The following is a 27,656-nucleotide window of genomic DNA, read 5'->3' as shown; positions in this document are numbered from 1 at the left end:
CGAGCCACCACAGCATGCATGCACCATGGGGTAGAAAAAAGGAAAATGTGGCCCGTCATAATAATTTGGTGTTATTAAGAGGGAACTCGAGTGCATGGAGGGCAGGCAGTGGCCCAGTTATAGTGCTGCTTAAGGCATGTTAAAAATGTGGAGGCTGGAACATAGATGGTCTAAGGCAGTAGAAACCATATGCCTGGATTCTTAATACTTCTAACTACACAAGGATGCTTGAATCTCACTTAGAAGGAGAATAAAATTGTGATAAGAAGCAGATGGCGGGAGGGAATGGAAGAAGGGCTGTGGAGGGGAATGGGGAGGTTCAGCATCAGGTGTGGGAAGGGGCAGGAGGGATGAGCAGATGGCCATGAGAATGTATGGAATATTCAGAGACCTGGGACAGGGGAGACAGCCAAGAATCAATGGGGGTGTCCTTAGCTGTGACTTACAACATTGGGGACATGGAACCTGAAGAGGCCACCTCCTGTAGCCAGGCAGGAACACCAATGGAGCAACAGGGACACCAACACACCCACAAAACTTTTGACCACAAATTTATCCTATCTACAAGAGATGTAGGGATGGGGGATGGAACAGAGACTGAGGTAATGGCCAACCAATAACTGCCACACTTGAGACCCATCCCATGGGCAAGCACCAATCCCTGATACTGTTAATAATCCTCTGTTATGCTTACTGACAGGAGTCTAGCAAGGCTGTCCTCTGAGAGGCTCCACCCATCAGCTGACTCAGACAGATGCAGACACGCACAGCCAACCAGGAACAGAGTTTGAGGACTCTTATGGAAGGATCACAGCCCCTAAGGGGACAGGGACTCCACAGGAAGACCAACAGCTCACTTAACCTGGACCCTTGGGTCTCTCAGAGTCAGAATCATCAACCAAAGAACATATATGGGATGGACCTAGGCCTCCCCACACATATGAAGCAGATGTGCAGCTTGGTCTTCATGTGGGTCCTGAACAACTAGAACAGGGCTATCCTAAAGCTGCTGCTTGTACTCAGGGCATGTCTTTCTTGCTGGGCTGCCTGGTCTGGCCTCAGTGTGAGAGGACACACCTAGCCTCACAGACTTAATGTGCTAGGGTCAGGGGTTATCCTGGGGTCCCTCCCTCTCAGAGGAGAAGGGGAGGGGAAAAAGGAAGAACTGTGGGAGGGAGTGGCTGGGAGGGGGCAGTGAGTGGGATGTAAAGTAGATAAGTAAAATAATAATAATAATAATAATAATAATAATAATAATAATAACTCAGAATGGATCACATCCTTGAATGTAAAAATTAAAAAAAAAACCTGTAAAATTTCAAGGCAAAAAAAGCAGAATATCTAGAAGTTAATATTAGGGAAAAATTCCTCTAGATTGATACTAAGAACATTATCTGTAAGAGGAGAAGCTGATAAACTGGACTTAACTAAAACCTTTTGGTTATGAATCTTAAGGTTAGAATGCAGAGACAAGCTGTAGGAAGTGGGAAGCATTGACAACTGCATAACTCAGAGACTGTTACAACTCCACAGCATTTGGCCTCACTCCCTGCCTTGAGCCCCTTCCTGTCAATATCTCCAGAGATGAACAGAGCTTCCATTACCAGACCTTAACACTTACATTTTCCAAAAATCAAAAGGACACATCCTGAGATCCTGTACTGAATGTTACTGGCACAGCTGAGTTATGGTCGTGTGGCAACACTCCTGGTGGTTTGTGCGTGGTGTCTGGTGATACCGAGGAAGTGGTAAGGACAATCTATCCCCAGGATCTTATCAACACTGTTGGTCCACTGCTAAAGCTTTTAAAGTGTCAACAGTGCCATGTACTCTAATTCATTAAAACTAAGAGTTGAGTCTAAATAAGCCTGTCATTTGAAAATAAAATAGGTTAGCAGCTATTGTTATAGTCAGCTTATTTTATTAACATAATAGAAAGTAAAAGAACATTAAAATTGAGCAGAAAACATGATTTATGCCTGTTAACTAAATTATGTCCATTTCTGTTATGGTGCTTCATCCAATCTGAAGAGAAACCAGAATATATGTCCACTTATTTTTAAACAATGGCATAGAAGACACTGTCAGCTGTCTACCCAATATCTATTTCTCTATTTCTTTGTTTTTCTTTCCTTCCATGTCTAAGTCCACCATCAGCTGGTGAGTCTTGACTGGCTAGTTGAGGGTGTTCTCAGTCCTCTAACCCTTGATTAGGCATGCTAGGCTAACATGTGACCTGCTGTAGCCAATAAAAAGAGGCAGAGGAGTGAGTCGAAAGAAGTTCCTTATTCCTTGGAAGATTCCAGAAACCGACTACCTTATGTATCTAGAAAGTAGAATAATGGGTGGGATATGTGGCATGCAGCCATCTTGGAATTGCTTTGAGAATTAAGCCACTAAAGGAGGAAGAGCCACCAGAATGTCACAGATGCAGTCTTCATTATCTCTAGACCTTTGTTCTGTGTGGTAATACTTGCCCTTGTTTCTGACTATCCAGTGGGTGCTCTGTCCTCAAAGCCAGAGGACCCTAGCTGACACACTGACATGGCCTTTGAGCTACAGAAGGAAGGAGCGAGCAAGGCAGAAAGGACCTACCTGCTCCTGTGCCTCCAGTTCTTTGTGCTGTAACTTTTTCTCTGCACTTCGCACCTGATTAGAGCGGGTTTCTAGTTCATTTTGTAAAGCCTGAAACAGTGTAAAACAAACAAAGCAACATCAGAAATTAGTGTACTTGAAAAACTAGCTCTACCACATGAATTAGTATCACCAGGGCCTCAGATCTTGGCTTATTACTTTGTTTCCAAGAGTTTCAGCCCATATCATTTGTGTTTTAGGAGTACCTAGAATAAAAGCCCATAAATGTAGCTGAGTGGGGTGGCACATGACTGCAATCTCAAAAGGATGAGGCAGGAGGATTGCTGAGAGTTCGAGACAAGTCTGGGCTACACAACAAGACCCTGTCTCAAAATACCAAAAAAAGCCACAGAAAAGAAGTCCCAATGTATAGAATAGACAAATTAGAAAGTTTCAGCCATGATCAAAATGTCTCGTATCCCAGCATAGGGCTCCAACCACATAATAAAGGAGGAGGTTATTGTTAATTAAAGCAGCCCTACCAGTATAACAATGAAAAGCATTGAAATCTGTAGATATTGTGACATCTAGTCAACATGACATTTAAAGATTATAATTATTAATTTATAGCAAACTGAAATGAATCGCCACAGAACCTCTGAGAGGATGGTGTGGAATCTGCAGAACTTGTAAGTTGCAGAGAGGGATGACCTTTCAGTTGCCAAGTAGCTGTCAGATCCTGGTTAATGTGGGGAGGCTAGAAGCCATACATGTCTACAGTTATCTTGTCAAAGACATAGAGCACACGAGGGAGTCTTGTATTGTTACGAAACCAATGCACAAAAAGTTATAGTGAATAGAAGGCATGGCATGGCAACAGCAAGGATGGTAAATAATCTAAGATGAGGTTCATCCAGTCAGTATTACTGCATGATGCTGGGACCGTGATAGGGACCATATATGCCAAGAGAAGAGAAGCAAAGGCCCCCTCTCCATTCCCCAGACCTACATTACAATGGTGGGGGAGTGAGCAAAGAATTAGTGTAATTTGCATCCTTGGTCAGTTCAGAGGCAAACTACAGTAGAGGAGGGGCTATTCTGGGGAAGAGTTACAATGTTAAGACAGATGGTACAAGAAGGGCTATCTGAGCAAATATTCACAAGCAGGGAGAATGTAGCCATATTCAGGAAAGCCTTCCTTCCAGGCAGAGGCCACTGCAAGTGTGGAAGCTCTGGTCAAGCCACAGAGGTCAATGTGGAGATGGAGAAGATGGAACAATGATGTCTGAGGCTCTGTGGAGTCTCCCAGGTCAGTGGGGTAGTTTAGGTTCCACTGAGATAGTAGGAAGCTGCCAGAGGACTCTGAATAGGCACATCTTTGGTCACAGACTAGACAAGGGCAAGGCAGGTGTGGAGCCTGATCAAAACCAGTTGGGTTTCTGGGAAAGAGTGATGGAGAACTGGAATGGGGTAGAAGCAGTTGGTGAATGAAATGCTGGTAGATTCTGAAGGTAGAGTCATGATGGTCCTGAAGGGTTAGATCCAGAGCATGAGAAAAAACAAGGACCCCCTGAGGAGTTCTTAGAGACAGGGCAGTGTTCGGGGAGAAGCCCTGGAGCTCAGCCTGGAATAGATGTCTAAAATGCCTATCACATATCCTACAGGCTCAGGCGTAATGTCTAATTTAGGGCTCATTAAAGATTCAATGAGGCAACGGTGGCACCTGCCTGTAATTGTAGCACCCAGGAAAGCTGGGGCGAGAGGGTCCTAAGTTCAAGGTTGTCTTGGGATATAGTGTGATACCCTGTCTTTAAAAAGAGCAACTATAGCAAAACCCAGCAACAACAAACTAAAAAAAAAAAAATCTCAATACAAGGTTAGTCTACACACACACACACACACACACACACACACACACACACACACACACACACGAGAATTGCTGTCTTTATTTTGGGGGTTGGATCTTAAACCTCTTTGAGCATCTAATGAAAGCTATGCATGGTCACTCTTCAAAAGGGAAAAAGAATGTTTATGGTGGTGTTTCTGATTGTAGATTGTTTGAAGCACATTCATGGGTAGACCTCAGACTAAAAACTTTCAATTTAAAAGGTAAGGTGATTTTAAAATGAGCTAATATGGCTTTAGGGTCTCTTCGATAGCAAACATTATGAATTTACAATCTGATTAGGTCTGGGAACGTTATCTCTTCTCTCTCTCTCTTTTTTTTTCTTTTTGGTTTTTCAAGACAGGGTTTCTCTGTGTAGCTCTGGTTGTCCTGGAACTCACTTTGTAGACTAGGCTGGCCTCGAACTCAGAAATCCGCCTGCCTCTGCCTCCCAAGTGCTGGGATTAAAGGCATGTGCCACCATGCCCGGCTATACATTATTTCTTCTTATACTATTGTGGCCTGTTTCCAAAAAGTTAGACGAGATTGTTCCCATTCTTGTCAGTTCTGTAGCATTCTTGCTTGTGATGGCTCTTAGGAAACAGGGTGTTATAAAATGGCATGCTTGTGGAGTGTAACAACCAAGGCTGGGACACTTTCCTGTCCAGCTCCTTGCTGCTAAGTCATTCATTCCACTACTGCCAGTGATCTTGTAAAACTCGAATCCGATGATGATGTCTTCCTGATGACATTTGAGGCTGCTCTCGCCACCACTGAGATACAGCTTGATTCCCTTAGTACTGCAGAAAAGGGTCTTAGACTAGCAGCTGCCCGGAGGGAAGCATCTGGGGGCTTGTGTGCTGCGCTGGGGCCATTGTTATCATCAGTAGCCAGCTAAGACAGGGCTGGTTGTATTTACAACTCTAGTGATGATTCTTTGTAGCAAGTCATATTCTGCCTTAGGAGATCATGGGGGCTCTGTGTGCTCAAACTCCTGTGGCCAGTAGTGAGGCACTGGGCTGGCGCTAGTGTTTCTCTAACTTCAAGTTCAATGTCTGGGCTGTACCCTGCTGCCTCTTTCTCTGTGCCTGCTCTTTCTTTTCTTTGTCCCATCCTACCCTATTCTGAAACTCAGGGCAGAGCTCACTGGACTCCTCTGTGCTTTCCCAAACCCGCTGTTGAAGAGAACTAACATACCTGCCTGTGTGAGGCTGCAAATGATTGAGGCTGTCACTTCTGCAGGCTTAGTACCTGGCCAGATCAATGCCTGCACAGGTGACTCCCAAACTGCAACTGTGAAGGGAACTGAGTCATAAGTGATGGGGTTCTACTCCCTAAGGAAGTCTCTTTCAGCCATCAGGGTGTCTGGTGGTCCTTAATATGGCACATTTAACCAGTGGCAGGCTTGTGTTTGGAAATACAGAATCTCTCTATGTCTATATTATATTTGTAATAAGCATAGCTATCTCTGTGCACACACTTAATGGTGATTGTAATAACATGCTGTATGGTTTCTGCCATAACAAAGTGGGTTATAGGCGTGGTGGAGCACGCCTTTAATCCCAGCACTCTGGAGGCAGAGGCAGGCGGATTTCTGAGTTCAAGACCAGCCTGGTCTTCAAAGTGAGTTCCAGACAGCCAGGGCTATACAGAGAAACCCTGTCTTGAAAACAACAACAACAAAAAAATCCAAAGTGGATTATTTTCTAGTTTTTGCTTTACACAGAGAGAAATATAAACTTGTGCACTTCCCCTGTTATAAAGGAAAGCCATTTCCTTCCTCCTGGTTCTGTCTTCCCTTCACTAGCAGGTCCCACACTTTGCACAGTCCCCTCCTGCCAGTCCCCTCCAGTGTCTTCTCCTCACCATTCTCCTGGTCTCACGTCACCAATCACTTGTCCCTCCAATGCCAAAGCCTGACGCTATGGTGCTGCTCTCCTCTGCGGTGGCACTTCCTAACCACTCGTGTAGTCATTTTATATTATCTTGAATTCTCAGGAGCTAACTGTCCCAATGAAGGCAGGGGGTGAAGGAGGCGGCTGCTTCAGGATGGGGAGGCAAAGACAAAGAGGCCTTGCGTGGAGCAGTAGCGGCAGACTCAGGTGGCAGAGCCATGAGTGGGGGCTTGGAAGAGAGGAGGGACTTAGCTCTCTCAGAGCTTTGACAAGGAGAGTTGAAGATTTAGGAAATAGCAAGTCAGAAATGCTGAGGCACTGTGGTTTTAACATGTAGATTTTAAAGAGCTACTGGGACTTCAAGGAGGACCTATTGCTGTGATACTAATATTTACATCCCACAAGTTCATATACTGAAATCCTAACACCCAAGGCAATGGTACCAGTTTGAGCTTCTCAGATGTTATGCAAGGGTCCTTGGACAATGGCTGTGGCTATAGCCCTGGGTGCTTGTGTGCCATGCTGATTGGAATCAGCATGCCAAGAAAAGAGGCTAGTGAAGCATGCCAAGAAAAGACAGCCACCTCTGGGAGAGGAACTGCTATCTCACAGACCTCCCCTCTGCTGCAGTCTTGATGGTGGAAGTCCCAGGCTCTGTGATGGAGAGTAAGCAACGTGTGCTGTTCATACACTGTAGCTTAGTAGCTCTCGTTACAGCCCCCTGAGCTGAAAGGTAACCTGCACAGCCAGGTCTGAACAGGATCGAGAGCTGATTAGACCCTTGTCTGTGAAAATGAGCAAACTGGAGAGGGTACTGAGACCTGGCCTTTGTGATGGCCACAAAGCAGAGCAGGCAGAGGAGGGAAAAGGAGCCAGAGAGCAGCAGAGGATGAGGAGCGGTGGGAGGCAGCAGTGGAGCCAGTGTGCGAGAAGTCAAATGGAACTGTCCTCACATCCCTCGCAGTGGGACTGTTCAGTCTACCGTATTTTATCATTATTATCAAGATATAATTCAAATTACACTTGCCTTTCAAAGCCAGTAGTACTTAAAACTTGCTCATAGTTAAAAATGTAAAGCACAAGAATCTTTTTAGAGGTTAACCAGAGAAAGTCATGTCTAGAAATGATTTTTATTATCTATTAAAAAAATCATTGTAAAAATTGAAAAGTAGCCAAAAATATTCTTTCTCAATTAAAGTGTAGTACAGGAAAGGAAAATGATGGTTTCTGTTGGCAACTGTTCCCAGTTTGATATTCTAAAACAATTATTATGTTATTTGAATTTGAACCTCTGATTTTGACAAAAGACCACAGCTCCTCAGAATGTACAACCAGTGGGATTTCTTTTAAGTTGTGATTTCTTCTCCCTTTTTTTTGAGAAACCACCATTTGTGACACCATACACATATGTACACACATGCACACACATGCACAATACATATATTCACATATACTTGCACACACAGTCACACATACTTGCATACTTCACACACACACACACACACACACACATACTTTTAGCATATTCCTGAAAAAAAGTCTAAGAAATTGAAGAACATAATGTCCCTTTAGGTCAAAAATAGGAAACCAATCCTCAATGTGAAACCTGAAGTTTGTATCCTACAGGATCACTCCTTCTGTGACAGCTCTGCTTCGTCAACTGGAACCATCACTAAAGAGACAATTCTTTAATTATATCTGCTTTAAATACTATGCAGGCAGGTTTGGCAGGGAGCAGGACTGATCTGGTATTTTGTAGCAGGGAACAAAGGAGGACATGTAGAAGAAAAATGTAAATGACATAATTCTCTCTATAGGCACAATGAGGGGGACCACGCTCTCCAAGTGAGGGGCCTAGGAGAAAAATTGCTTTGTTTGTTTAAAACATGGAAACAATCAGAGCAGGCCCAAGTGTGAAGGATTTTATGTATTAGTAGGGCTCTCCAGGATAAGGAAAAGGACTGACAGTTCCAGGCCTTCCATTGGGTTGGTGGTCCAGAGGCCAGAGGGGAGATTACAATAGTCAATGCTAATTTTCACGAAGTTAGTGACTGTAACTTAGAGTGAGGCCTAACTTGTAAGCCATGTAGCAAGAACATATGTGTCATTGTATTTAAAAACCAAAGCTCCTCATATAGCTGTGAATTAAATAAGGAGGAAGTGAGCACAGATCCATGCCCTTTAATCATAAATAAATGGAACAATAGTTTATTTCAATCATAGAGCAGTTAAAAATCATCCAATAAAGAAAATGCTCATAGGAAGAGAGAACTCCCACAAAATGATTATAAAGCCGTCTCCAGGGACATGGCATTTAATAGCACTTTCTGATGGCTTTTTACTGTGTCCAGAGTCTTTCTAGAGAGTCCTGACCTTGCCTATGACACCTGAGAGTTATGCCTCCACTGTCCCTTCCTGGATGTCTCAGAATGTATCCCAGACTGTCATCAGCACAATATGACAATGCTATTCTAATCTCCCTTTCTCGCCCTTACATAAAAACCTCAAGTGAAACTGGGAGTTACTTGCAAATGCAAACAGAATCCTTAGCAGTGTGTGCTCTGGAAGCCCTGTGAGGGTCTCCATGCCTGAGGTGCACCCTCTGTGAACTTAGGCCATGCTTTGCCCATCATCAGAAGACAACTTCTGCAGGTCTGCTTGTATTCTTATTTAGGTAAACTTGTACACAGTCAAGTTTAGGGTTTCATTTTTAGTGGTGGTGTATTATCCATTTGAAACATGTGAGATGATTTTTAAAGTTTATCATTTAAGTCTGTAAACCATTATAACATCCTCCTTTAGTTTTGATCTTAGGCAGAAATGACAGTCTTTGGCTAGTGTAGAAACCCTGGTTACAAAGGTGGAATAAGGGTGACTCTCCCTTCAACTTAATTGCCCATTTAATGATGTTTATGTTTGTTTATGCAACACCGCTCACATTCAGCTCTAAACGGTGCTGATGTGATTTCCTTTGAGCAGGCTTTCTTTGACACACAAATTGACACAGAAACAATAAATATCTTTCTAGTACTGCTAACTTCAGGCTAAGATAAAATACAAGTGGGTCATAAGATTGCACTTGATTTCCTCCTTTACTTTTATTTTATTAAATAATACCTTAAACTGGGACAAACAAAGTAAGAAGGCTGAGTCCTGTCGCTCATGTGGGGAGATGCACAGCTAGGGCTACTAGAGATGACATGATGGCAGAATGTGGCATTTTTATGGGCTGGCTTCACTAGCTATTGAGAGAGGCCACTGCAGCTCCTTACTATTTTTAAACAGGCCAAGTCAAGGAATAAAAGTAACAAGTCTTTGCTGGCTGAAATGCCACTCAAGATTTCTCCTGTAGTGTTGCTTCATTCATAGCTGCTGAGGTGAAGAAATGAACCATGTAGTAATGAGGGATGGGGCAGCACTCAACTGCAGATCTACCGTAAGCTCCAACTCCTGTGGGGACCACTGAAGCATCCCCAACTCACAGTATCATTTTTCCTATCATGGGGACATTCAGGTTTCCAGTCCCATACTCCTGCATTCCAAGAAGTCATTTCTAAAAACCTTTCATAATCAGTCTGCCTTGTGATATTGGTGTGAGGAAAGGGGAATCTTTGGGGATTATAATCCAACACATATGTTACTTTGCATGTACATCAAATTTCCTTTCAGGCAAAAACTTTATTGTTGCAGTAAGCCACATGTATAAGAAACAGCATTTGAGTGTGAGCCTGCTAGGCCTCTGTTTCAACACTGAAACAGAGTGTTATGGACAATGTGAAAAACAAGGACAGTGTTTTCTTGAAAGAATAAGACAAATTCCATTTTCCTCTTCCTTTTCACATCTATTTTCAGTCCTTTAAAATCCCTATAGGATTTCCTCTAAAAATGCACTTAAAAAAAAAGCTAAGTGTTTCCTGGTTTTCAGAGAAGTTCCAGGAAAAGAAATCATGTTATTCCAAGACTTTGATGATCTAAGAAAGCTGGAATCCCCCAACACACCTCATTAATGCTCCTGTCACACAGCAGACCATTGACAGACAGTCCTCAAGTCTATTTCTACCCAGGAAATTCAAAGCACATCCGCCCCCACACCTTCTCAGGCAGCCTTACTGGTGAATAAGTTCTTATCTTGGGTGGTAAAATCCAGAATCAAGTTTAAGAACCACAGCTTGGGAATTTTAGGAACATAAGAGAATTTCCTCCTCTTGTTAGTGCACTAACCACACACACACACACACACACACACACACACACACACACACACTTGAGTTCACTCTTAGCAGAACAGAGTACCAATCATTAAAAATGTTAGTTCCTTGTAGACCATCACTCTTTTGCACAAGCCCAGGAAAGGGAGTGGATCCATCAGCCATTCACTTAAATTTCAAAATTTTTTTTTTTACAATGTTAACCATTCACATGTTTGATCTAAAATCCCTATATTCAAGAATTTTTCCATGAAACACTTCAAATCAGATTCAAGAAAACTCAGGCTCCTCATTACAGTCTTGCACCTTCACATCCCATGCTCTGTCTCTTGTGATTTCATCTGCATCCCTGTGTTGTGGACTGCTTTATAAGGGGAACAACTTCCTCCCCCAATCTTTAAAGCGATCTCTGAGATGCTTGGTAAATTATTGTTTACACTATAGTAGTAGTTTGTGCTGGTAATTCCAACCAGCTACATAAAGATCAAGTGCCTTTTTTATTTAAAACAGTTGGGTAGGGCTCAGGGAAATAGCTCAGTGGGTAGAAGGCTTATTTATTGTGCAAGGATTAGAACCTGATTTTGAGCCCTTCAAACCCACACAGCCCCAGGTGTGGTAGCATTTTTATAATTCCAATGCTCCGGTGGGGAGATGGGAGGTTAAGACAGGAGAAGCCCTGGAAGCTGGCAGGCCAGTTAGCCTATGTATGTGGTAGTGAACAGGTGATCCTGCTTCAAGCAAGGCTCAATGCAAGAACTGACAAAGGCCATAGCATGTGCATGTGCATGTGCGCGCGCGTGCACACACACACACACACACACACACACACACACACATCCCAGAGAGAGAGGGGGAGGGAAAGGGAAGGAGAAGGAGAGCGAGAGGAAGGGAGAGAGGGAGGGAGGGAGGGGGAAAGGTGTTTTTAAAAGTAATAAAAACAATTGTGTTCCCGTCATCCAGCCTGCTCCTTCGAGTGTCAACAGTGTGATCTCTTCTGGTTTTAAGATAACAGGTGTCAGTTCTCCCTTTCTAAGCTCAAAGGGTCAGTCCTGGCCGTCCCTCCGTGTGCTCATTGACAGGCTGTCTTTCCTGCTGCCCTGCTCTTTCATATACTGTATAGATGGGCTATGAGACACTGCAATGATGACTTCAACCTTGGTGCTCTTATTCTCTGATGGTCACATATCTTTCTTTGTTTTGTTTTGGATAACTTTCATCTCACTCCTCATCTACTCCTACCACAGCTAACTTCCTCCTCTGTAACCCGAGTCTGTTTCCAGTGATTACTGAAGCTTGTTCTCTGCAAGCTGAGCTGTTTCTGTGACACATCTTTATTGTCTAGGGTCTGTTTGCTGGCCTGGACATAGCTGGTTACTTCCAGATAGATATCCTTTTCTTTCACACTACAGAACTGGGATGATCTTCCCCAAGCTCCTGCTGCTTTCCCCACTTTTTTATCCTTTTAACTGCACGTAGTTCTCCCAAAGGATCTTCTCCATCTACTCTTTCTCTATATAGCATCTCCTTTGGGTAATGAATTGATTTTCATAAGTTTCAGTTGGAACCCACATCACACCATTTGGGTTTCCCTGTATGATGGGTAATGTTAACTAGGCTTCCCTGTTGTTGATTCCCAACATCCATCTCCACACATAGTGCCTCACATGTCCTCTAACATGACGCCTAAAACTGTCTCCCCTGTGGGTACATGGTCTGTCACCTCAGCATCCCCTCAAACTTACCAAGTTCAAGGACAAGCTCATAAATTTTAGCTTCACTCCCAACTCTCCTGATGGTTTGGTTGAATGATATCCTTCCAAGAAAAGATATCTCTTGCAGAATGTGTGATGGTGGCTTTATGTGCGTGTGGGTCCATATAGGCATAATTATCTGAGGTTATACTAGAGTAGGGACTATTCCTTTAAAGAAAAAAGCTAAAACAAAGTCAACAACCTTGCTAGGTATTCCAGACTAGGATCAAATTAATGGTCTTTCATCTCAGTCTCCTGAGTTCTGGGATCCCAGTTCTGTGCAATGTTTGGGATTTAGCATGGGCCTCTTTCCACTTCAACCAAGCTATGTAGGGAAGAGGTTGGCCAGAGCCTGAAGTGACTGTGAGCACTTCAAGAGCACTGAGAACCTCTGGGCAATACGAAAGCTAAGGAAGTATGGAAGCACTCATTCTGACAGCATTCAGAGGGAGCTGGGTCTGCCCAGCTCTAAGTCTCCTGGCCCCTGAGCTATGAGACAATAGCTCATTTTACTTTCAGGCTGTGTAAGCTTTTAGTTGGCATGCTAGCTATAGGAGGAAAACCCTTCTATTGCTGTCTTTGTTTTCTCTTGAAACACCAAACACAGACACTGTCCCCCCTCCCAGTGGAAATAAATATTAAAGATCAGTAGGGTCCTCCTCTCATCCCAAAGGACAGAACAGTATATTCTGACTGGCAGGTTGAGTCACACGCTTGCACCAGAATGAATCACAAAATCAGTTCCATCTCCAGGTTAGGAAATGAGACCGGAAGACAGGTGTCCCTCCATAGAAAAGGTGAAAGTGCATCTCTAGGAGAATGGAAATGGATTGGGGAAATCAAAAGACCTGACGTAACTGTGCCTCTCCCATCTGATTCACATGAAAGAGTGTGTGTGTGTGTGTGTGTGTGTGTGTGTGTGTGTGTAGTGTTTTGAGAAGGAACACACACATCAATGGAAGGGCTTTTTCTCTCATGTGTGTTCGCTTCCTTTGGCTAACATGACAACCAAAAACTTTCATAGGACCTGTTTCTCCTAGAGGTCATTTTGTCCTCCTGTGGACCAGCAGTATACTCACTCAGACAATCTGGAGAGTAGCACTAGGAAATGGTATTACTTCTGTACTCATTCCTTAGTGAGCTTATGGTTTTGGCTCACATGTCCATTTCCTGTTATAAAGGAAGCAGTTTCAGCACAGCAATGACACATTCTTCGATGGAGGCAGAGCCTTAGGTGTGCTTGCTTTCCATCCCCCACATTTACACAAGGGATGCAAATCATCTATGGCAGCAAAGGGTTGTTCTTTTTTTAACTTTAGGATTCTGGGATATCTGGGGCCCATACTTATGAAGGAAGAAGTTTAAAACTTTCCATTTAAACCACTTAGAATGAGAGGATTTACAAAGATCCTGTTTAATGTTCAGCTGACACATTGTCAAAAACATTTATCATGCAACCTTTTGAAGTTTCTTCCACTCCTTTCTAGTTATTAAAGCTCAGATTGCAGTTAGTTATCACCAACAAAGCAAACACGTGACCGTGTTTTTATAGTCAGCCGCTTGGTTTCTGAACGACTAAGCAGAATTCAGCTCTTCTGATCAGAAAGATTAGTGACCTAGTTCTCAGGCTGGGAGCACCACCCAGCTGATTTCTAAAATCACTTCTGTATGGATTGAGGAAGAATGCCAGGGACTTGGAAATTTCTTTTTAAGTGTTTTATGATGCCCCCAAATTTGAGAATGTTCAGCTATGAGAATGTACCACTTTAAGTCAGGGTGGATGGAATTCTTTCAGTATAAACTAAGAAACAGTGACCGACATTGTGGAGGCGAGTTCCCTGGCAACTTAATCCCTAATGTAAATTTCTTCAGATTAAGAATAAGTGAAATATATCCTAAGAATATACTAAGAATACATTAAGTTCATATTACATTTAAGATTTTTGAGAATATATATAGAATGTGCTCGACATTATATGGGAGGCACAAAGTGGGGTGAGCCTTGGTCGCATCTTTTAGGCAGCTGACATTATCATGTGAGCTATGTGATGAAGACAAAAGGCAGAAGGGTACAGTAAGTATCTTAAGCGGCCAATTGAGAACAAAAGGAATGAGAAGAACAGAGAAAGAAGTTCAAAGACACCACAAGGAAGGAAGCAGATAAATCCAGAATGTGGAACATGCTGCAGGACAACTGACCTGCTTTCTGCAAGAAGTCAACGTCATGGCACAAAAGCAAAGGCAGGCATGCTTTAGATTAAAAAAGACATAAAAGATGAAGATCAAATGCAATGTTTGCATCTTGTTTGTATTTTGATTCAGATAAATTGCTCATAAAGTGGCAATTTGAAGTCAATGGGGACACGTAACTATGAAACAGGTAGTAAATAAGGCTAAAAGACAGCTCAATTTTCCCAGGTATGACAATGAGATTGAGGACTGTGTGAACCATGTTTTCTTAGACGAATTCTGGGGATACACAGGGCAAAACAATATGTCTGCAGCTTCCTTCAGTATAGGTTAGCATAAAATGAGAGGAAAAAAGAAAGGACGTGTGGGCTTTGACTCAGGGTCTTATTCTGTTGACCAAGCTGTCCTAGAACTAAGTAGCTAGGCCTGGGACTCACAGCAATCTTTCTGCCTCAGTTTCCATGTGGCCAAATCTTGACAGCGGTTGACGATAGGTACTCAAGTCCGATATATAGTAAAAAGGCATGGGGTTTTGGTATGATGTCAATAAAGCTCAGGAAGAATTCTGAGGAACGGCTATAATTTTGACAGGCAATAGGTAGGGAGGAGGAGGAACTGTCTCCAAGGAAATACTATTGTAAAGATCAACAAAGAGAAAATGGGGTGTGCTGAACAAGGATGGCACAGTCTACAGAGCAGGGACTGCTTGAGTAGTCCTGCAAAGGAAGGCTGAGCAGAGGCCCAGGAGGCCTTTTAGTCATTAAGGACAGCTTGCACATTCAGTTTTATAATCTGTAGCATGAGTTAGCCATTTTATACCTTGTTTCTTTCTTCACACATCTTTTCCATCTAACCTTCAACATCTCCCTCATAGAGCAATCTTTCCTATCAAGTCTGCTCTGGTCCTCCCATAGCCCCACCTGACCAGTATATGTTCTAATTTTATTGCTGTTGCTGTGCTACTCTGAAAAAGAACAACATAGGGGAGGAAAGGGTTTCTACTTGTGATTTCAGGTTACAGTCCATCACTGAGGGGAAAGTCAAGGCAAGAACTCAAGCAGCTAGTAACATCATATCCATAGTTAAGAGCAGAGAGAAATAAATGCATGTAGGTATTCTAGCTTGCTTGTTCAGTTAGCTCTCCTCACTTCCATATGTTTATGGCCCAGCATAGGGAATGATACTACCCAAAGTGGGCTTAGCCAATTAATAATCAGGACAATTCCCCATAGATACACTCATAGACCAAACTGATCTAGATAATTCCTCAACTAAGACCATTTTCCCTTGTGATCCTAGGTTATGACAAGTGGACAGCATACCATCTGTTGCTCTGCCCACTGTTATTTGCATGAGAGTTGTGACATTCTTGGCAACGAACAGCTTTTAAGGTAACTTTTTCAAGAGCCACTCTGGGAAATGAAATTTACTGAGTGAGAGAAGAACAAATGTGTGTATTTATGAGTTATAATCTGAATGTACAATAATGATCCTGAATGCTTATGATCCTAACCACATAGTAAGAATTGCCCTCATGATGAAATTATGAGGCTTCTAATGTGATTTATATTGCTTGCTTTAGATGAAAGTTTCAGAAGTTTCTAACTAGATTTTTTAAAAAAATTACTGGGTTGGCCATGCAAGCCTTTCTCTCCTTTAGCACTGATATTGCATAATAAACATGTCTTGTACAAAGAGAAAGTTAATGTTTTAACACTTTTTGAAGTAACTTTAATCATAGTTGGTAATGTGTAGAGTAAATTAAGATTCCCTGGACAGCGCAATAACTAGTGCAGGCGGCACTTTACCGTAGGGAGCTGCTTGACTTCTTCAAAAAGTCTTCTCCTTTTCTTTTCTTGAAATGAGCCTTTTCTTAGGCTGATTTCAGTCATGATCCTCCTGCCTCAGGTGGGGAGTCTGTGGTCCACTGTACTTCACTCAAAACATATTTTAAAGCAAAACACAACTGGTTCTTTTTTTTTTTTTAAAGATTTATTTATTTATTATATGTAAGTACACTGTAGTTGTCTTTAGACATTGTTATGGATGGTTGTGAGCCACCATGTGGTTGCTGGGATTTGAACTCCGGACCTTCGGAAGAACAGTCGGGTGCTCTTACTCACTGAGCCATCTCACCAGCCCTACAACTGGTTCTTAATAGTGTTGCCCAAGTTTTAAGAATGTAGTTCAAAATTTATTAAGCTTTAACTTTTGAAAGGCCTTTCTATACTACTAAACTATCTCTGTTACAAAAGTTATAAATCAGTGGGGTTTTTTGTTTGTTTGTTTAAATAAATGGTTCCAAACCAAACATCTAAGACTTAAATTACAGTGTTGTTTCTCTTAACTGACAAAACTCATTTTGGTACCTTAAAGTAGACCTGATGTAGGAGATCCGATTTTAACTAATCTAACTTTGAATCACGCTTATTTATTTATTTAATTGTTTATTTATTGTGAATATGACATGGTGCAATACAGGGGTCCGAGGAAAACTTGTACTTGGTTCTCCATCTGCCATGTAGATTCTAAGGATTAGTTAGGTCACCAGGCTTTGTGGCAAGTACCCTCACATACAGTGAACCATCTCTGGCTCCGAGGTAATTTGTTATAATTATGTTTTCTCATCAATATACTATTAGCACAGCTTGTCAGTCCAACTTCTGAAAAACTAAGGCCATTTGGTACACTATTGGCGGATAAAACCTGTTTCTAGACTAATATCAATTTTAACATTGTGTTTCACTTTGGATTATAAAATACACATGAATTAGAAAAAAACAAATACAACCCATCAAGAGGGTTAAAACACCCCAGTCGCTATATTCAGACACAATGCTATTGGTACAAAGTCTGTTTCTCCATGTCTTCCCCTATGCATAAGAAGCTGGCATAATGAACCCAGGGAACTCAGAGAGTAACCATAAAAGCCTCTCTGTGGCTCCTCTGCTCCTTTCATCCTGCTCAGTGGAGGCCTCTCTTCTCTGGCCCCTGGTGAGGACACAGAAAGGAGCCTTGGTTTTTCAGGTCACTCGGCCTACAGTCACTTTAAACTGCAAAGTCTGAATCTGTTTAGATCATTCTCAAGAGAAATGTGAATGGTTCCTAGAAGCAATTTATTCTAAGGTATAACATACCTAAAGTATTCCAGACTGCCATTCTGTGACTTATTACTGAGGGACTTCGGGTCCAGCTTGTCTTTGACCAGGGACAAGACTGCATGTTTGGTGTCGACTGACCTTATCCTCCTAGTTGTATTTTTTAATATAATATTTTGAAATCTTCAAAAATTTATGCAGTTTGGTTTTTCACATTCACCCCCCATTACTTCTCTAACTTCTGCCAGATCAATTCCCACCTCTTTAAACTCTTAAAAAGAATAACCTACTGAGTTGAATTTTTGCTGCCCATATAGTCATGGGTGTGGTGCCATCCACTGAAATAAGGTTGACCTACCAGGGTTCATTCCCTTAATGAAAACTGACTTTCTCTCCCCAGCATCCATCAATTAGTAGCTCCTCAGCTAGTGGTGGTGGTGTGTGTGTGTTGGGGGGGGTCAGGAGGCCCTCCCTGCTCTATGTTGGAATGCTGACTGGCATGGTCTTGTGGAGGCCTTATGCAGGCAACAGGAGCTGCTGCAAGTTCTTGTGTACAGTGTTCCTGTCGTGTCCAGAAGACATTGTTTTTCTCTGGTCTTCCTTGACCCCTGGCTTTTACAATCTTCCCACCCTCTCTTTTATGATGACCCCTGATCCTTGGGGGCCAGGGACAGTGACATGTATTCTATTCCTCCCTCGGACTACTCAATGTTTGTCTTCACCCCGACTTCCTAGACTTTGGCAGATTGCTGAAGTGCTCTTTGTCAACTGCTCTTGGCCTGCTGGGTCTCTTCATTCTCTTTGCAGTATCACTCTCCCTGTAAGTGGGAGGTATGACATATGAACTTCAGGTTCTTGCTAGACTGCAGTAAAAGTGTCTAATGTGATTCATGAGCAAAGTGTCATAAATATTTGAAAGATAGATATCACAGTATTTAAATATTCAAAATGGTATTCAGAGACACAATTCTCACCTGGACCTCAGTGCAAGTCTGTGCCTGGGTACATCTCATGGGTCCTCATGAAGAGGGTTGAAAGAAAGAACCTTGAGGGAATCCCTATTCCCATTCCACACCTAGTGCAGGGACAGAACTAAGGTCTTACTGGTCCTAGACAACATCCCTTCCATCAAGCGCCATCAATCACAGCCTTGAGTAGCTTGATGCTAATTTCATGTAGGGATGTTGCTAAGAATCTGCTGTACCCTAAAGGTTCTCCCGCTCATCTTCCTTTGCTTCCCAAGCTCTTGCACATGGTTGCTAAGGGTCTTTCCTAACCTGGCTTCTCTGGGATGGTAACAGTTCTTCTCTACCTACAGGGGTTTCAAGGTCCCAAGCACACAGGATGTCCCTGTTATTCAATGTGTTTTAAGAACTACTGTATTGTAACGGAGAGTCTCAGGTGACCTGCTGGCATCCTGGAGCGTGAGAAGCACTAGACATCCAGGGCATGCTTTCAGCAAGCAAAACCCTTCCCTGCTTTCTGAGAAAAACTGCTGGAGGAAAACTCCTGTGGCCCAGGTACTTGAATCTCAGTTGGGAGGCCTTGGAGCTGGCCTTAGAAGCAGCCTGGCAGCAAGCTGCAGAGTGACACTCTGGAACACTTTAGGGATGGTCCACCTCAGATTAACCAGGAACCACTCAGATTTCTGAGAATGATCTAACAGATTCAGACTGTTCAGTTTAAAGTGACTGTAGGCCGAGTGACCTGAGGAACCAAGGGTCCTTTCTGAGTCCTCACCAGAGGCAAAGAAGAGCGGCCTTCACTGAGCAGAATTAGTGGAGCAGTGGGAGCCACAGAGAGACATTTGTGTCTCCCAAGACCTTGATTTAGTTTCTAACTTACTTTCTTTGTCTTCAGCTGCTATGAAGCTCATCTGTGATGGGCATGGCTATTCTCAGCAACTTTAGACTTTATGACAGGTGTGATTATTAAACCTACTCTTGGCTTCATAGCATCTTCCCATATCTGTTTGACCTTGATTTTCTCACTAATTACATTTACTTCTGTAGAATCATATGCGTCTCTATCTGAAATGCTCACTGGAATGAGGTGAGGTAGAGTTGGTAGCATCTATATTTGGGCATTGCAGCAAAGAAGCAATGGGGCCATGTTCATTTCTGTGGCTTCACTTGCCTTAGACAGCATGCACAACACTAGCTTCTTCTGGTGCATGTGGGACTGCAGCATAAGACACTTGACTACAAACCCAGAGTGTAAGTCCAGAGAAGCTTCTATGGAAAACAACTAAGGAGTTTGAGGGATGCAAGCATTTGAGCTAAGGCTTGTGGTAGGCTGCATGGCAGTGTGAGGTGTAGATTTCTTGGCAATTGAAGCTGTGCTGGCTGTCCTGGATTCACCTTCCCCTGTGTTTCTGTACTTTTCTAAACCAACAATGTTATGTGGCTGTTCTTGCCCATTATGAGCTGGGCCTCAAAGAAACAGTCTTGCACTAAAGAGTGAAAATAGAAGGCTTCTATTTGAAAATTAATTCGAGTCAAACCGCAAAACAAGACAAAAGAAAAAACAAAGCCTCAAATGGGTATCTGTGATGTAATGGTAGCCAACTGTTTGGAAAGACACTACTGGATGGGACAGTGTGGCTTGGTGGGAAGAGTGGCTTGAGCACCTGGCACCCTGCTTTCTCACCAGCAATGACTATGACCACTGACTATTTAGTTCCAAGAACCTGTTTCTGTGTGCATGCCAGTGAGATGTTGGAGAAAATGACCTGCCAGTCTTTTGGCACTAGACTCAGCTGCCACACAACTCTTTCACGATTAGAAAGGCTGCTTCAGCCAGCGTGGAGACGACCGAATGTGAGTTGCAGGGATTGTGTGTGCAGACTCTCTAGTCTTCCTGGCTGAGTTTTCATGGCTGCTACACCTCTGTCACTTTTATGACTTTGGACACTTAAACTTCTATTGGTATCAGTTTGTGGCTTGTAAGTAAAGGAATAACAACAGTAATGTTGTCAAGGGGATTATCACAGAAAACCATGGTGTTACACACAGGAGCTCAATAGGTATAGTTATTTGATCACCACAGGGCAACAAGAAGTGGTTGGCTATATCAGTGACTGTATATTACTTTGTACTTGCTACTATATTTTTCACGAGCACTGGTTGTTAGGTATGTCTAACTGTATAGTAATGGGCAAGTAAGGGCTCTCAAGTCTTTTGGAAATGCATAACAGTATTTATCAAAATTGGAGCCAGAACATTTATATAGTCAGAATATTTTTCAAGGTAAATTTCCATTCTCACTTTCTGCCTCTGCTACAGTTATGAAATTACACAATGGCAATAAAGTGCCAGAGGGCAGAGAGGCCATGTAGAACAGGTTCCTCCACTGCCGTTATCTATGCCTTGTTCTGCCCCACGAAGACTGTGATCCCTGAACACATTCCAGCGAAGCATGAGGTGGAAGCAAGACAAGAGAAAACCTCACACTCCAGAGACCCTGCTGCTCAATTTAATTTGCACTAGGGTGTGTTGAGTGCTGCGTGCCCAGGCTCCTTTTACATTCCTTCCTTCAGCAGGGACAATGACACCCTCTCACTAACATCGAAGAGTCTGAGCATTGAGCAAGAGCCTCACGACCACTCTGAGCTCATTTAACAGCTACCAGATGCCCACAGATCTCAACAGAGACACATTGGAGATGCTGAAAACAAGGGAAACAGGGAAAGAAATGAATGGTTCTGCCTCCATAGGGCAATTATGACAATTCTTTCTTTCATAACTCATGGACATGACATACAGAAGTTGAAGGATATGGTAAAAATAAGCACCCCCTCATCCATTTTTTTTCTAGGCCTTGGAAGAAACGGAAGCACATATTTCTGGGTCAGGTGGAAAGCACCCACCCTGGAGAAATGCTGTCCAGTATGGCTTATATCTGAGGCAGGAATAGTCCCAATTAATTTTGAAATATGGCATATTAAAATTGTTCACAGGAATAACATCAAACAGGACCAGGACCTCTGCACCACCATTGCTGGGACCGCCCTCTTCCATCTGACTGGCAAAGCTCAGACAAACATGTAATTTCTGCTGTGCTGTGGGCTTCAAAAGGGTTTTGAGCAACAAAAAAAGCCTTCTGCTCTCTCCCCAGCAATGTAAATAGTGACCAGAATAGTACTAGGAGGAAAGCTGGGCTGGGACGATCTGAGCCCTGCTCTAATTTTTGCTTTTGACGAGAAGATGTGAGCAAGTTTGTCCTCTGTGTAGGTGGGCACTGCCAAAGATGCTCAAGAGCAAGGGCTGGCTAGAGTACATGGCTGTTTGTAGTGTGATACGATAATAATAATGAAGCCTGAGTGGATGCCCCAAGTCACCTGGGTCAGGCTCAACTGGCTAAGGTTGGGGCAGGCAGGAAAAGCCCTGATCATTACAAATGCCTTTCTTATTTTGAATGAGCAGACATGAGGCACAAAATAAACGGGAAACACGAAGTCCTAACAACACAAACCACACTATAACCTCTGAGCACCAATTATTTTCACTCTTCTTATGTATGTTTCTTTTTTCTGAGTGCGGCATCTGAGTGTTCAGGTAGCTTTGCAGAAATACACGCTCAAGCAGCCTGCCTTTCCAGCAGCTAGTGAAGGCTGAGGGGTACGAGGTATGCAGACAACTAGAGGATGCTGAAACAACAAGAGTTATTACCTAGCTTTTGAAATTGCTTTCATTTTAGGCAACTCCAAGTTCAAGTCTGCAAAGGACACAAAGTATATTAACTGTAGAAACAAAGACATAGGAGAATCTAAATAGAGCTGTTTTAGGAAAACCTATACTGTCTAAAGAACAACTTAGAAGTTATTCTAGGAACTATACCGAAGTGTGCTGGCTGGCTCCAAAAAGATGGACTCAGGTGACAACAAATTATTTCATAAATATAGCTTTTCTGGTATATTTCATAAGTATACTCTTCAGAGTATGCTTCTGTCGTATCAACAGGCCAGCCATGGTTTAGGATGAGGCAACAATCCTCCCACAATGCCCTCCTCAAAGCCTGTTAAAGTCTGAGGCTCAGCAGTGCATTATGGTGACAGGATGCCCGAATAAGTTAAGTGCTGTGCTCACAAACCCCGATTCATTTTATGCTCTTGACCAAGTTCTCCTGTCCTGGCCAGCATCTTCTCCAGGCACTGTGCACATCTGAGAAGATGTGAAGATCGTGCACTCTGATTCTAAGGCTTTACAAGTGGAATGAGCACACGGCAGCTTCCTTCCTGTTTATCACACCCACTAGGGAGAAGATGAAGTGGCATATGCTGTGGGCAAGGTGGCTGCTCCTGTTTTAGCCTGGGGATCTAACACACTTCTTCATAGAGATGCAGTGAGCGTGACCAGCTGGTGTGGAGGAAAAGTCTGCCTTAGTGGTGGATCCATCTTTCTAGGCATGGCTGCCAGTGATAAGAACATTAACTTAAACTGTATCTAAATCCTCCAGAATTGCCACAAATATTTGCTCTGATGCTATCCAGGGAAACCACACGGAAGGTCTTAATGGTGTTGCACGTGCTATACATCTTGAAAACTTCCAGTGCAATCAGAATGGTGAATTAGCAGATTAGAGGTGTTGCAGATCATGACTTCAGAGCAATGCTGAGATACAACTGTGCCTTTGGTCATCCAGTGTCATGCCAGGGGACATGGGCTAGAACTGCTACCACATCTCCATCCTTCAAGAAGTCTGGAAGCAAAGCAACTGCTTGAGTCTGAGGTAGTCTTTCACATCTGGTTTGGTCTTCATGTGTCTCAGATCCTTGGCCACCCCATATGTGAGCAATATGGTTAAGGGTCATGAAGCTGAAAGGGACTGCTGTTGAGGAGGAGCAAACGGGCTGCTGGATTCCTAACAAAGCCCCAAGCATTATATTCTAGCTTCATTACAAGAGAGAGAGAGCCCAGTGTTAGTGGAATGGAGAACAGGGTTGGGTCTGGTGAGATGCCAGCCAGTGGGTACCACTGGGTTAGGTCAGATGCTGGTCACTAGGTACAGGGGCTGACAGAAGGCAGTCAACTGCAAACATTCCTTTAATGTTGACAAACTGTTTTCTTACTTCCATAAGTCTTCACAGAGCTGAAGCATAACCAAATGACCTCTTTTTCTTTCTGTAAAACAGTTTTTTGGGCACCTTTCTAAAGAAACCTCTGAATATGCCCTCTGACTAAATCCTGCACATTCCCTCTATGTTATCTTTAAAACACCAAGCACTCCCTGCTCACAGTGCACCTAACAGGGAGACTGTCTCCAAGCCCAGGTGTTTGCACTCACCAGGCAGCTCCAAGAATTTTGACCCTTGAGCTCCAACATAATTCCCTTTATAGACACATAGATAGGTATGAATACATAAGCAGCCACACTTCTTCTTGATAAGTATTTATATGACAGAATACTTCTTGATATTATTTATATGTGTGTACATACATATATGTACAAATACATATATGATATACACATATATGTATATTTATATACATTTTGGTATCTGATAGGATACGAGGGCCAGGAGATCAAAGTTGTGATTCTTCTGCAGTTGTTAGCTTGTGAGCAGTGGGAATGGAGGAATTTGTTAACAGAAAGACAGGGAACAATATATTTAGAGACACCAAGAGGAAAGGTGAAGAGAAGTGTAAGGTAGTGGAGGAGAGACACTCCAGGTGGCAGCAGGATCATATGGCTCAGGCGTTGTGGAGATTCATAACTGCCATCATCCTGCCATCACCATTTCAACAGCAGTGGAGGCTACTAGTCATCCCTGCTGCTGGTGACACTCAAACTATGTAGAGAGTTGCTCACGTCTGAGAATGTTGTCTCATGGTTGGCAGATGAAATGCAAATCCATTTCTTCATTCAACAAAAATTTACTGAGTGCATAGTGTTTGCCAAATATCAAACTGGGAAAGGGGAAAAAGCAAAGTACAAGAAACAAATGAATGGCGAGAAGGCACCAGCGCCAGGCATGGGCTGAGATGAAAACGCAGCCAAAGCAGCCTTGGAGTCAGAGCAACATTTACTTTTCAGAGAAGAAATGAACTTGGAAGAGAGTATTTAACCTTATATGCCTCAAATATTGTATCACAGTAGTTGTATGATGTGACCCACCTAGCATTTTAAAATCACTTCTGTTGAAATGTGTCCAGAGTTTGGGATATGAAGTGCACCTCTCTCCTTGCAGCAGTCTAGGAGACTATTGTGGTGGTTTGTATAAGAATGGCCCCAGTAGGCTCATCTAATTGAATATCCTGGTCCCATGAGTGGAGCTGATGGAAAACATTACAAGCATTAGGAGGTCTGGCCTTACTAGAGTAGGAGTGGCTTTGTTGGAGGAAGCATGTCACTGGGGGTGAGCTCTAAGGTTTTAAAAGTCCATTCTAGGTCTAATTTTCTCTCTTTTTACCTGAGCCCCTCAGCCTGTAGATCAGGATGTAGCTCTCAGCTACTTCTCCAGCCCCTACCTGTCTTGCCTGCTATGTCCCTTGGCATGAGGATACCTCTGAGTCTGTAAGCAAGCTCTCATTCAAATGGTTTCTTTTGTAAGAGTTGCCTTGGTCATGGTGTCTCTTCACAGCAATAGAACAGTGACTAAGGCAATGATGAAGGAAGAAGCCAGTAAGAGGGCACAAACGCTAGAAAGGTGATGCCAGGGAACTGTGGGACTGTGACACCCTGTTAGGAAGGCACTGGGTATGAAATTGCATCTGACTTCTAGAAAATTATCTATTATATGATATAACCTTTAAATAAAACTTTGCATGTTGAACCTTAAAAAGGTAGGAGGCTCTAAACAACAGTGCAGACTACCCAAGCCTAGAGACATCCCCAGCTGCCACAAAATTTATATTTGCATGTTCCATTTTTTAATTCCTAGAAAAATGCTAACCTTTATGACTGGCCTCTCATTGGGGAATATAATTTGCTCAGCTCAAAAAAAAATGTGTATATTTTAGGATTTGTAACCATATCACACTTAAAAGTGTTTGCTATGAATTTAAAACGTGGCCTTGCCCCCTGAAGCAGCCTTTCAGTGGATGGCCTGTGCCTCAGGCAGGCAGCTGGGTGGGCTGCACATAGCAGGCATGTACTCCCTTTAATCTACCGTGATCTCACAGAAATAAGCCCAGTGAGACTCAGGAGAGAGAATTTCGAAAGGCACTGGAAACAACCAAAATCAGGTTTTGAAGTTTATTTGCTTATTTCCAGAAATGCCATATTCTAACCACTGTCCTTACTCTCTCTCCCTTTGATGAACAGCTTCTCTGCCTGAGCTCTGGATCCTGGCTCTTTCTCTTGGCTGCAAGCTTTAACTTAAAAACGGACATTTGAAAGTATATATTTTAATTCACTATCCCCTACTATACCAGGTATATTAAAGATGCTATATAATAAATACAGAGTACTGATTTTCATTTTTCTTTTATTTGAATTCTTATTTCTAGACTCTCTCTGTTTAGTAGTTTTACTTTTTTTATATACCATTCCATGGAAAGCTAGCAGCCAAAGGATTTATGCTGCATTGAAGCTGTAGGTAGCTCTAGGTAAAATGCTGACCTCTTGGTCAGGAAGAAATAAAAGCAGGAGAGCTAATTGAATGGTCCTGTCTACTGACAATCATTTAAAGGGACAGGCTTACACTATAAAAACCAACCAACCAACCAACCAAGCAAACAAACAAACAAAAAAACAGGAAAAACCTCTTCATTTTAGTCATATTTTTCTGATGTTTCTCTACTGATCTAAAATTTAGTTCTCTACACCGAACCATACATAACCAAGCATAAGTGCTGGGTACAAACCCAGGCTTTTTATCACCCCCTGCCTTTTGGCCAGCACTAAGAGGCTAGGTGATTCAGGAAGTCTTTCTGGAGAGAGATATCTAAGAAGATACTTTAGCCAACTTAGAAGTTAGACAGGAGAGGAGGGAGGCAAAGTGATAAGAAATAGCATTTGTCAGCTTGGAATGAGAGAAAGCTTATGGGTTTGAAAAGCATCTAAGAGATCAATCTTGTGGCAGTAGGGGAGCAGGAAGCTGGTGTGTCAGGAGTGGCACAGGAAACCCTTGAGGATGGCAGATGGGCAACCTCAAGGCCAAGGGAGAGCCAATGAAGTATTTTTGTATGTGTGTGAAGGGAACTTGAAGGGGCACTGGAACTTTTCTGAAGAAGGTCTTGCAGAGAAGAGAATGCGCCAACGTGAGCAGTGAGGGCTGGGTAGCTGCCAACATGTGGTGATGAGGTGAGAGATAGGCTGACACTGAAGGGTGGCCATGGCCACGAACAACATTTGGCTAATATTCTATGGCAGAGCAAAGGATTTATAAGAGTCTGATAGAGTTTGGGGCCTGGTAAGGTCTAGGTTTCCAGAGGATACTGTCAGATCTATGGAAGTATCTAGAAAGTTTCCAGAAATATCCAGAATACAGTGCCAGAAAGAAGGAAGGTCTGCAGGTCTCAGAAGAAAGGCAAGATAGGGTAAGTGGGTTGTAAGGAATTACAAGAAGGGGGTGGATACAGTCTACCTGCAACAGATGGAAGCACAAGAGAGACCAAGAGGCTCTGAAGCAAGCAGAAAGCAAGCTGCCAGAGAAGCAGAGGGCACACTGTGTCAGATAATGCAGGAGAGTCCGGCTGGCAAGGGCACATAGCTGTGCAGACTTAGTGACCAGGAGCTATCACCGACAGTCCTAAGAACAGTTTCTATAGTGTGATGGGGACAGAGATGGGTCATAAAGTAGTAAGGAGTCAGTAGGGATTACGGATACACAGTAGGTAGAAAGGAAATAGGAACAAGTAAGATTTATCCAATATGGGTTACATTTGACTATAGCCCAGCTCTGACCACACAGGCTGTTTTCTTGCGGGTTGGGGAAGGGACAACTACATATACATAGGACCTACTAACTGGAGGGCACTGTTAAAATGTTGTCCATGCACTAACTCACCCAAGTCTCACAATTCCCACGAGACAAGCTTAGTTATTATTCTCACTTTGGAGATGGCAACACTGAGAGATTAAGTAAGCAGCCCGAGGCACACAGATTC

The 27,656-nt window shown here is 42.9% G+C and overlaps 1 protein-coding gene across 3 annotated transcripts in view; it reads right to left on the bottom strand.

The window, feature by feature from the left end:
* The window catches only part of Cep112 (centrosomal protein 112), a 412,705-nt gene that overhangs the window by 45,219 nt on the left and 339,830 nt on the right, over nt 1-27,656 (bottom strand). For all 3 annotated transcript variants that reach the window (XM_029545985.1, XM_021212057.1, XM_021212058.1), the window contains one exon: nt 2,596-2,685. In XM_029545985.1, coding sequence (XP_029401845.1) covers nt 2,596-2,685 — 90 coding nt within the window. The remainder of the gene's footprint in view (nt 1-2,595; nt 2,686-27,656) is intronic.

The sequence above is a fragment of the Mus pahari genome, chromosome 14, assembly GCF_900095145.1.
Source record: "Mus pahari chromosome 14, PAHARI_EIJ_v1.1, whole genome shotgun sequence".
NCBI classification, from domain to species: Eukaryota; Metazoa; Chordata; class Mammalia; order Rodentia; family Muridae; genus Mus; species Mus pahari.
Note: the sequence above shows the minus strand (reverse complement) of the source record. Positions and strands in the feature narration are given on the sequence as shown.